The following is a 12,549-nucleotide window of genomic DNA, read 5'->3' on the forward strand; positions in this document are numbered from 1 at the left end:
ATATATATATACTATGAAATAAGAGCAGTATAGTTTTCAATTCTTTCTTTGCAAAGATTAGGCAAAGTGACAGATTGTGTTGATTCTTTAGTAGTGAAATAGCTTAGCAATATTTTTAGTTATGGATAAGACAGATAATTAACATGCTGTAAAAATGGGAAAAGGGTGATTTTTTTTGTTGCAATTTAATGCATAAATATATATATTTTTTTCAAATTCAGAAAAAGTAGTGTCCGGTTTGTAAAGATAGGAAATAACTTTTCAGGGCAAAAATATCTGTCCGCGTCCCGTTACGGGAGTGTCCATAACATGATGTCTCACTATATGTATATATATATATATATATATTAATTCTAATTTACCCTAGATTTAGTGAGCTATTTTTATCTATTATTAAATCAAGTCCATCTTTGCTAAATTCAATTTTTTTACATAATTAAAAAGCTATAAAAATTCTTTTAGGGTATAATTTTTAGTTCTGATATACCTGATGTACCATAATGTATGCTTAAATTTTCAGATAATTTTTTGAACTAATAGAATGTTCATTAGTATATTCTCAATTTCTGAGTGTTCATAAAATTATTGTAACTTATGTTAATAATGTGCAAAGAGTGAATATTTTTTATATTAAGAAATACTTTACTTGGGGAATTTTTTTTTTTTTGATTTGCAAGCTTGTGGTTTCTTTCTTTTATATCTTTTTAGTATACTAATGTGCAATTTTAAGCCATGTTAAAATTGTGAAGGTTGAATTGTTTGATTCAAAAGTATGAAATATTAGGTTTGTTGACAGAAATTTTTAATTCAATGGAAATCGTGATAAAATCCAAATGTTTAATGTTTTTATGTAGCATTTTGCTGTTATTATTTTTATTTTTTTAATTTTCAATCGTCCATTTATTTGATTGATTGACATTATGTGGTATTTTGTATCGAATATAATTTTCTGCTTTCTTTTCTGTATGATTTTCATTATTTATGCATGTATTAAACATTTTATTTATTTACTTTTAAGTTTGTTTTTTTATTTTATGTCTTCTTTTTTTTGTTTTATATTTTTACTATAGAATGCTCCTCAGTCTCCTATGGTGTCCCCTCTTGGTCCTCCCTCTTCTCTCCGCATGCAACATGCAACACCTTTAATGCAATCTCACCAGCAAAACATACATGCGCCTTTATTTTCTCAGCAATTACCCTTGCAGTTTCAAGTTGCCCAACAAACCAATGACAAAAGTTGGGTGAAAATGTCTCCACAGGTACTTCTTTGCTTGTGTTTATATACATTTTTTTATTTCATGTAATTAAATTGCGGGTTAATTCCATCAAAAAGATCTCCATAAGGACAAATATCTCCCAATGCTTGCAGGAGTTACTTTGTTTTCTGGATTGGGTTTAAAATTACAAGACAACGAAGTCGAACATTAGTAGTTGTAAACCCAATAAATTAGGTCAGCCGTTCGATGACTGTCGGACGTTCAGCGGCAGTTATAAAATAAAATAAAATTGTCTCTCTAATGTTGCTCCGATTAACAGCTTTTGAAACAAAGTGCCTATTTTTTATTTTCTTTTTTAAACAGCCTTTAAAGGTACTTCTTTCACTGTGTGTTAGTAAAATGTGCTTAATTTTATTGTTTCATTAATTATGCAAAAATAAGTGGTATTCACTATGGTACAGTCAACGTTTTCACAATTCAATCAACAAGTCGTTAGGTGTCATGATCCATAGAAAACAAAAGCACCCATAATTTTACATGTTGGATAAATTACTGATTCTAAACACCACAAAAATGTCTGCCATATTCACTAGACTTGTATTTCTTATTATTTAGTTCATCTTGGAATCGAGAGCTTATACAAAATTTTTAAAAATGTCTTATATGAAAAATGGGACAGAATATCTGTAAGTTATTTGTGGCCAATAGCAAAAAGGAAAAAACATCCTAATAATAACAAGGCCACTTTGAAAATTTGCAAATATTTTACACTTTGTAATGTTTTCTATCTTATTTTATAGTTAGGTAATGATTTTTTAGTAAGCTTTCATATTTTGTATTTTCTTTGTTCAAGCTATTTTTTGTTACTTTGTTGCAAATGAGTCTCTTTACAATTCCTTAGAAAGTTTGTGAATGAAAATTTTCAACTACCTCCACTCTTGAATAGATGATTATATTTGTTCGTAAAATGATTAAAATTGACATAAAATGATTAAAATTGACATAAAATTGATGTTAGACTGTATCAATATATTAATTTCATAATTATAGTATAATTTTTTTGAATATAACAGCATTTTTGAAACAGCAATACTAATCTGTGGCAGATCAATCATTAAATGCTTTAAAATAGTTTTTTTGTTACAAATACTTGTAAACACAAAAATATGTAAAGTATTTGTCATTTCGAGCAAAAAGAGGAAGAAAAGAAATCAAACTTTTGTAATGCATTAAAACTAATAACTACTAAATTAACAATTTTTGGTTTGCTTAGCTTTTGAAATTGTTGCTTCTTAAAAAGAAAAGAAAAATATAAGACCTAGTATAGATTATTTTGAGTTCTGTGAAAGAATTTGTGTTTCTACAATAATGAAAGACTAGTTAAGAATTGATTTAGTAATTAGCATAATAATAAGATACCACATAGTAATAATATAAATAGCTCAGTTCTAAATCCCTTCAGTGCAAAAGGCTACTCATGTAATTATTTGAAGATTAATTTCAGAGCATCAAATGAATAATAACTGTTTTTTTTTGCAGTTTTATAAATACGTTTTTTCAGTTTTAAAGTATTTAATCTAAATGTTTAAAAAAAAACAGTCAACATGTTTTGTAATATTTTTCTTATGGCATGTTTTTCTTTTCTCTTAAGTTATAGCAGCCTTTGAGTATACGCAGTTTGCATGGAGTTATGATTTTTCCTTGAACATTGTATAATGTTTGTGTAACTGGCTAATTATTGTGAAAAAATGAATTCTTTATCTAACTTAAATTTTTTAAAAAATAATTTTGTTATTACATTTTGGGTTATTTTTTATTTATTCGTTGTTTAATTTTGCTTATTACAGAATGATAATTTGCAACAACAGGGTGATAGATTTGTAAAAAAAGAAAATTTTGAGAATACATTGAATCAACAATCGTTTCCAGCTCCAACGACCACTGCCTCGTCTCTCATGGATACTAATTTGAAAAGTAAGTTATTAATATTGTTCTCGTACAAATTTCATTCATATTTTCAAGTTATAGGTACCTTCTTTCAGAGTTTCCACACGTCACGAGGAACAGGGAAAACCTGGAATTGTCAGGGAATTTTATTTTAACTCTAAACAGCAGGGAATAGTCAGAGAAAGCTGCAATTATTTTACAAAAAACTTGGAAAATTCCTATTTTATGCTTGAAAAGTATTCAGCCTTAGAATTGTCAAAAACAGTATTAAGTTATTGCGATTCCATTTAAGTAATTCTAACATTTATTATAATTATTTATAAAAATCCACCTCTTAGTGAAACTTTTCCATTTTCATTCTATTACATGTTTTTGCTCACAAAATCTAATATTCCATATTATAAAATTTAAAAAAAAAAAAAAAAAAATCAAAGTTTTCTCATGAAAAATAGCAAGGTATAGATAAAATGTGGTATGGATTTTCATTAGAATGTTATGCCTGGAAAATTTTTTTCTAAAATTGAGTGGGAACCCTGTACTTTTTTTTTCTAGTTTTCATAACATGTTTTTGAGAATATTAAAGTTGAGATGGTTTTATTAAATATATCTACTTACCCTAGGTTTCATCAAGTAATCTGGAGAGTATATCTCTCGAAAACTACGTCATTTTGAAGCAAACGACAGGGTTGCCACAGGCGACTAAAATGCAACCATTTGCGGCACAAGGCGACTATGGCAACTTTTTTTGCGTGAAAAGGCTACAAAAAGCAACTATGTTCAGGAAGAGGAGACTATTCTGTACTCCTAGCGTTGTTTCTTTTTTTTGCATAAATTAGGTTCAAATTCTGCAGCCCACTATAGCTTTCTTAAAAAATAAAAAATGTTAAAAATTTTGAATTTCAAATTTGAGTCTTCACTTTTTAATTCATTCAATCTGCAGATTCTTTTGTAATTCTATTTCTTTTCTCGTTGCCTTTTCAATGGTTATTGCTTAGAAATTCTGCATGATTTAAAAAAAAATAAAAAATTAATACGATATTACAATGCGTGAATTTTGAATTTGAGTAATCACTTTCCACAATATATATATATATATTAGGGCTGGGCAATGTCAGAATTTCGATATTGTGGTATATTGTGAGCTTCATATCACGATATTATGATATACCGCGGTAATTAAATTGTTATGTATATTATAAATGCTAAGACTATTTTGCAATTAAAAATTAATGTGTTTAAAGAGCATCATTTAAAAAAAATGGGGTACTTATCCTATATTAGCTCGCAGCATAATTATCCCATGGAATCAACTAATTATAANCTTATTCAGGCTGATCGGTCTCAGTTTTCCCATTAAAATGTAAGCAAATTGTTTTATAATCCTTCTGTTCCATTGTTTTATAATTAATAATTCAACTATTAATTGTTATTGTATAAGGGATAAGAGGTTATTGTTCAACTTTTTCACACTGCGGCCCTCCAGGTGATCAGTGACCGGAATTATGGCCCATGGTCTCTTTGCAGTTGGACAGCCCTAGTATATGACAATTAGTCATTAACAGAATTTTAGTCATATTTTTGATTAATTTTTGGTAGGGCAACTATTTTCATGCTTTAGGCTACTAAAATCAAGTATTTTGTCCATTTTTTTCAGTGGCTAACCTGAAACTATGTGTTTTTATATATATTAGACCATGTACCAAAACTTTGTGGTAAAAATACAATTCTGTTTGTACTGACCTGCACTTTTGTTAAGAAGGGAAAAATAAGCTGAGACAGGAGTTATGGTAACCTCAAATCTCTGTCAGAAAATAAGATGATAGATTAATGAGAAGACAATGGTACTGAATGAGAAATTTAAATGGAAATTTAATTACGACAAATTTAAATAAATTTTAAAATTAAATTAATTTAAAGTGTGGAAAAAGTGAGTTCAGACAAGCCTAGAGTATGCCACGTAGTTTCAAATACTGAAAAGAAAATGTTAAAGAATACACATGAAAATAAATTATGAGAAGATAACTTAGGATTATGCAATGGTAAAGTTCTCTTCTATTTTAATTTGTTTGCATTTTAATATTTTGAAGTATTTTTTTCAGAAACTAAAACTTTATGATTTAATGTAGGAATGTTTGTACTTTCTTTTTCTTTCTTTTAAATTAGTAATGAAGGATAAAGAGAATTTGCAACCGAAATTTTCTTCTGCGGTAGTTGTCATTCACAAGTTGTTTCAGTATGATACAAGAAATTCTATTATTGTTCATGTACTCGTTATTCTTCTAAATCCTGTCACAATATATAGTTGTTTTTCAAGTTCTTGAAACAGTTTTGCAATTAAATTTTTTTCTGTAAAATTGATTTTTTTACTTATCTTTAAAAACAATTTTGTTTAGGTTTGCTTGATATAAAGAAACTTCCTGAAGATATGAATAACAAAAAATTCTTTGAACAAATTGCCACATCATCTGCAACTTCTGATCCATCTGAAGGTTCTAATTTTCCATCAAAGATGGTTTCAGCAGAAGGAAGTTAGTATTTATGAGTAGTCTTATTTTATTTAATTAATTTTGTTATTGAATTTTCTTCATATGAATTTCTGTGTTACTACAAAAGTCTTTTTATTAAAAGAAAATTCTATATTTTTACCAGCTTTGTGTCCTTCATAGCATAGCCAGATTTTCTGTGTTAATATACAGGGAAATGGTGTATTAAAAAAAAGAAAACATTCTCTTGAATTTGTCTATTTGAATTTAGGAAAACAGAAATACCATTGATTTTTCTATAGAAATGTTGTATTTTGTTTTCTAATTTTAATTTATTTTTTTTAACATTTCTTTTTTTTTAAAATTCCCCCTATTATTTTTAATTTATGTTGTTGTTAATTAATGTTATAATGCACATACATAATAACAGGGGACTGTTATTATGTAAAAAAAGATATGAAGAAAAAAAAGTTTTAAATTTACTTATTTAGGAAAGCGCAAATACAAATTAAATTATAAATGGTTTTCTTTTCAGATGTTATTATTTTCTGAATTAATTAATTTTTTAACATTTTTTATTTAATTCTCCTGCTATTATATTATTAATTATTGTTGTTAATAGTATAATGTTATAATTTCCTCTGTTATTATATCACAAGGAAAGGGTATAGAAAAAAAATCTTCCGAATTTGTCCATTTGGGAAACCACAAATGGACAAATACGAAATATTTATGGTACTTGGGAAATCACAAGTACAAATGATTTTTTTTACAATTATTCTATTTATCTTCTAAACTTGTTTTTACCTCCTCGATTCTCTGATTTAAAACAAAATATGCATAAAATACTTAATGATTTTTTTATATTTTATTTTAAAGCTAATTTTTTTTTTCAAACCATTTATGTTGTTTTATCTGAAAGTTTATTCTGAAATATTGTCACTTTCAACCGTTAGTAAAGAAATTTGGAATTTTACTTAGTTTTATGTTTCTTATTTTAGTGCAAATCACCTCCATGCTGAAAGAGGAAAAATCTTTATCAGATCCATTAAAAGATTCTGTGGTAAGCAAAATATAAGTTTCATGCATTTTATTCCATATATTTTTTATTTTCCTGCATTTATTTATGTTTTACTTTTTTAACTGTAAATACTTTAGACAGATTGGAAATACTTGAAATGAAAAATATTATTTCATTTAACATTCATATATTTTACTCATTTGCTCTTTGAGGACTTCATTGAAGGTCCCACTAAAGTTTTTAAAAAATAATCATTCAGATAAAAATTGTTTTAAAAATTTGAGGTAGTCAAGGTTGCCTCTCCAATTTAATATTTTTGTAAAATTTATTATAATTGTAAAATTTTTCAAAAATGTTTTAAATTTTAAATAATTTTCTTTTAGCAATAAGAGGTCGTTCAAATATTATGCAAGCATTTTTTTTTTTTTGTTGAAATTTTGGATTTATATTTTTTGTCAGCAAAAGTAAAGAAATCACCCTTTGACTTTAACAGTAGTAAACAAATTTTAGGATTTAATTCAAATAAACTGGGCATAATAACTAAGAATAAAACAATTTAAATAAACTAGGTATAAAACAATTTATTTTTCTTAGAATAATCAAATTTACTTTTTAGTTTATTTTATAAAATTTTGATTAGCATATTCTTTAAGAGTCTTTTGAGTTTTTCTTCTCTGGTTAAAACTCTTGACCTATGAAACAATTATGATTTTTTTTTTAAAAAAAATTTCAGTTTCAGTTGTCATGACTTTTATTGATCAAAATTATATTTATTTTGATAAAAAATTGCTTTTGCTATGATAATTGTGCCACATTTTTTCAGGTTACAGACTTAGGGGCCATTCAAATATTACATGAGTATGTTTTGGGCAATTTCAAACTCCCCATGTCTTCAAAAATAAGCAAATCAGAAATTTATTTCCATGCTTAAACACAAAAGTTACCTTTTTTTAAAACTATTTTAGCAATTTTTTAATTTTATTAATTTTAGCAAATATTTTTTTTAATTTTAGTATTCAAATATGTAATTCTGTTTAAAATAATTTATATGTTTCAATTCATCTGATAAATTTTTGATTTTTTTGATATTTTATGAAATTTTGGATATTGTTTAAGAATCTTATATATTTTCTTGATGTGGTAAAAACTCTTGACCTTTGAAACTCCTCAAAAAAAAATATTTCTTCTTTTTCTTTCCTCGAACTTAACATTTAAAATTAATGTATAATTTTGTTTTTAATTCTTCTTTTTTTTTTTGTTGTTGCATTTTTTAAAAAAATTACCTTTTACGCAAGCATTGTTCATATTCTTCCTCCCTTTTTGTCTGAAAAATGTATCGTGCACTTATGTAATATTTGAATGTCCCCTTTTGTAGCTAAATTCATATCTCATTTTATTAACTTGTAGCCATTGTAATTTGCATTAATCTAAATATTTAATAAATTATTGTTTATTTTTCATGATTTTGTTGACTTGATCGCACCCCATATTTTTTCTATGCACGGATAGCTTTAAAAATCATATTTATTTTTAAAATAAAATATTTAATAAACTTTAGATAACTTTTTTTTATTTATATTTCTTTCCTTACTGCACTATATAATATTTTTGTTTTGATAATACTTTTTCCACCAAAAATTGCTGTAAGTATATATAAATTTTTAGTTCATTCTGCTGATGCTATTTAGCAACAATTTAGAGTTTATAATTTCTTCTCTGAGCCTGTGTTTTGAAATATTCCATTTCATGATCTCACCTCTCTAATTAACAACCAATTAATAAATTAACCAACTAGCCTCTCCCTTTTAATCTAACTAACCTTTCAGGTCCCCCCTTCTATTCTTGCTCAGAGCTTACCGAGTTCTGTCACAAATACCTTAAAGTTTACGTTGCGCCAAACTGGAATGCCTACTGTCTGCTTATCTTCTGCTGAAGCTGATAATAACGTTGACAATTCATCTGAGGTGATTTTTTTTCTCAATTTCCTGGCTCTCTCTCTCTCTTTCCCATCACCTTAATAACTGTTGCATAGCTATCAATACTATTGGATTTTGCCAGTTTCTATTGTCAAAATAAATTTTTTTGTGTTGGAAATTTCTAAAACTTTTCTAAAGTTAAGAATAATTTTTAAAAAAAATTCCATATCAAAATTTTCACTCGACTTAATTTATTTTTTATTTTTAAGGAACTTAAAAAAATCTTTATTTATCTTTGTTTTATTTATTTTGTTTGTTTTATTAAAAAAAAATATTTAGTTTCATTTCGATTTTAAAAAATATTTAGTTTCATTTCGTTTTTAAAAAAATATTTATTTTGTTTTCATTTTATTAACAAATTTGTTTAAATATTTGTTTTAACAAAGACAAATATTTATTGTGAAAATTTTTAACTTTGAACTCTCCTAATTTTTTTTTAAATTTCAAAAAAGCTTGCTATTTAAATTTATAGGCCTAAGTGTAATACACTTTTTTTTCTTTCCATTTACAAATTATAAAAAGGTCTGAAATTTCCTTCGTGTGTATTTTTTTTCTTTCTTGTTGATCAATAGTTTGCTTTTGTTTAGTTAAATCTTCTTTTAAATCCTCTTTTTTTTTTTTTGTTAAATCTTTTTTATTGGTAGCTATGCTATTGTGTCTGCAAATGTTAAAATATAACTATTTTTTTTATTAAAACATATTTATACGTATACAAGAAAAACCTAATTTTTAATGAAATATTCAATTAATTGTTGGTTTCTTAACAAACTTTATGTTGTAGAGAAAAAATTTATTTTTTCTATGCTTATTTTAGTTGCAAATTTATTTCTTATAGGAAATATGAAAACAATAATTTGTTATATTTTAGCATTTGGAAGAAGTACTCTTTAAAGTTCTTGTTACCTAATTCTATTTCTTTAAATTTTCTCTTTGGTGTTTTTCTCTTTATTAATCTTGCATTCTATGATGTTTTGTCTTACTCACTGGTGTTTTACTGTTTTTATTGTAACTTTAATTTTTGGGCTTTTTTGCTTGCTTACTGAAGGATATAAAATGCTTTTTTCAAATTTTTATTTTTAAATGCGTCAAAAAAATTGATACTGCGGAACCAGGGTAACCACAGTGCAGGGAATCCCTGAGAACAGGTAATTTTATCAATCTGGAAAAATCCGAGAAATTTATTTTCACGTCTGATAATAAGTATAAGTGTTTTGTAATACATTCTATGTATAAAAAAAGCATAGCTGAAAAATTAATAATAAAATTTAGCCACTTTTTACAATAATCAAGGAAATTCAATAAAACATGGCTGCCAACTCTATTGGATTTACCCAGTTTCTACTGGTCTACTGGTTTGATAAAAATTCTCCAGGTTTTGGTACATTTTTAAAAATTCCTTAAATTAAGTAAGCTTCCTAAAAAAATCCCTAATGAAATAGAATTTATTGCTTGCTTGAATAATTAAATAAGTATTGTTAGTATATAATGAAGCGAGCCTCATTGTTAGTAATCAGCTTAAATCTTTTTTAATCTAAAATTTTCAGTTCATTTTTATTCAGAATTCCTTCTTTAAATTAATTATAAAAAATTTTAACTAACTTTTTTAAAATTATTAGTTTATTAATATTAAAATTTAGTTGACATAATAAAAACATTTCTAGTTCGTTTAATGTCGATAAACAAAAAGTATTGCAGCCCATTTATATAGTTATTAGAGTGATAAAGTTTTTGTATTCTGGTGAGAATGAAAATCCCTAAAATTCCCTATATATAAAATATTTAGTTTATTATGCAACAGTTATCGCAAGGTTTATGTTATTTTGTAATATCTACTGGATTTTTTTTCCTATCCATGTTGGTAGCTATGAATAAAATAATCTAACTGGAAATTTTTTTGTGCTTTTGAAATGTAAAATGTAATTTTTTTTTAATCAGGACTTCTCATGCTCTAAAGCTCTTTTTTTTAAGGCTTGCACGCATGGGGTAAATTTAGCAATACCACCACAGCTGAGGCTTTGAACATTTCTGGTGCATGTTGTGATGTGACATCATTGTTAAAATATAATCAAACAAACCTGTAGGCATGAATCCTACTGTATTCATGCCAACTTTCAGGCTTCAAGTGATATATCTCCATATGTTGCTGTCAATGTGAATTGTCTGTTATTATTAATACTCACCAGAAGTTGCCAAGACTTGGTGATTATTCTGCCACAGGTCACGACACGGAAATCTCCCCTTTTTATTTCTTACTTCGACCAAAAGAAGCGGTTATTATTAATTTTGATTGGTTAGTATTAATAATAGCCGGATTTATCAGGTTTAACCGTAACACATATAGAAAGAGGCACGCCTATGTCCCAATGCTACTTAATCCGTTTAATTACATTGACTAAAAGTAGCTGTTATTAATAAATCGACCGGTTAGTAATTTGTAATTTGTATTTTGATTTCATTTACAATTTTAGTTTTGATTTAATAAATTTTATTAACACTGATTTTGGCCACGACTATGTAATCAATGTTAAACAAATATCTAAGACCAGTTAATCAGGCAGTGAAATTGATAAGTGCTAGTAAAATTAAATAAACATAGATTATTTTAATTGTTATTTCTCTACAACAGTGTTTCCCAAAGTGTGGTACACGTACCCCCAGGGGTACGGGAACAGTTCAGCAGGGGTACACGTTCTTATGCGAAATATCTTGCAACAAGCGAAAATTTGCGATTACGAATTTTTCTATTGGCTACTTTTTGCAGAGTTAACAGTTAATAATTAGTGGTGTCAACAGCCAGCTGTGATTTTTAACTTATGTGCAATTTTTTTTTATCATAACAGCTGTTTTCACAGCAAAAACAATATCATCCTTCTTACTGATGCAAATAAACATATTAACAAAACTTAGTACCAAGAAAGAAAAATAAACATATTTTTAAAAAAAATACATTAATTTTTTTATTAGTGGTACACAGCATTACGAAAAATTTAGAAAGGGTACACAAAAGTCATAAGTTTGGGAAACACTGGTCTACAACATTAAACAAGACTTCTAGCCTAGCATCTATGATTATTTTTGATTAGAAATTTGTTGTATTTCTCACAGTTTGATTGAATATCATGTTTTTTTTCTTTTATGAGTACAAATTTTTGTTGCTTCGAAAAATTTATTTTAAAATGTCAAATACTGAGAAAAAATGGGTGATTTTTTTTCTTTCTTTTTTTTCCCCTCTTTTTGCAGAATGTTATCTCTAAAGCAAACCAAAATGTTGTTAATTCTAATGCTCTTGATAATTTCAGTTTTTTTTTCTGTTAATAATAAATATTTCTAGCTTATATTTTTGTGTTAAGTAATTTTCACATAAAAATTATTTTAAATATATAAATATTTTACTGTTTCAAGACCTGTATTACGATATTTAGCGCTTAAGCTTAATAATAATGTGAAATGATAAAATAAGCATAGTGTAAAATGATCTATACAAAATTCTATGTAGCTCACAATTTTACCTTTCTAGGTTTGCATTATTGAGATCATTTATTGTACTTTTCTTTAAATATAAATTTGAATGTAGTTTCTTAAAATTGATATAATATACATACCTGCCAACTTTGGAGAAATAAAACAATGTAGATTTTACTTACCACATATTTTGGGCCACATTAAAGTTTTGATACATCTTGCATATTTAAAATCAAAATTGGAAATAATTTAAGCACTTATATTTAGCGAAGTAAAAAATATGTATATAAATCTTAATCTAAAGAAGATTTTTTAAAATTATTATTTATAATTACTTAAACTATAAATACTCAACATACCGCAATACTGGCAATAGCAACAACTGTTGAGGAATACGAGAAGTATTTTTACCATTAGCAGATATTTTATCGCCAAAATTCTTT

General features: G+C 26.3%; 1 protein-coding gene across 11 annotated transcripts in view; it reads left to right on the top strand.

The window, feature by feature from the left end:
- The window catches only part of LOC107452250 (histone-lysine N-methyltransferase 2C), a 156,375-nt gene that overhangs the window by 89,044 nt on the left and 54,782 nt on the right, over positions 1 to 12,549 (top strand). For 8 of the 11 annotated variants that reach the window (XM_071187063.1, XM_071187065.1, XM_071187066.1 and 5 more), the window contains 5 exons: positions 1,071 to 1,259; positions 3,065 to 3,191; positions 5,558 to 5,692; positions 6,649 to 6,710; positions 8,495 to 8,632. In XM_071187063.1, coding sequence (XP_071043164.1) covers positions 1,071 to 1,259; positions 3,065 to 3,191; positions 5,558 to 5,692; positions 6,649 to 6,710; positions 8,495 to 8,632 — 651 coding nt within the window. The remainder of the gene's footprint in view (positions 1 to 1,070; positions 1,260 to 3,064; positions 3,192 to 5,557; positions 5,693 to 6,648; positions 6,711 to 8,494; positions 8,633 to 12,549) is intronic. The other 3 variants (XM_043052933.2, XM_043052935.2, XM_043052938.2) reach the window with 1 other exon arrangement.

This window comes from Parasteatoda tepidariorum, chromosome 10 (assembly GCF_043381705.1).
Source record: "Parasteatoda tepidariorum isolate YZ-2023 chromosome 10, CAS_Ptep_4.0, whole genome shotgun sequence".
Taxonomy (NCBI): Eukaryota; Metazoa; Arthropoda; class Arachnida; order Araneae; family Theridiidae; genus Parasteatoda; species Parasteatoda tepidariorum.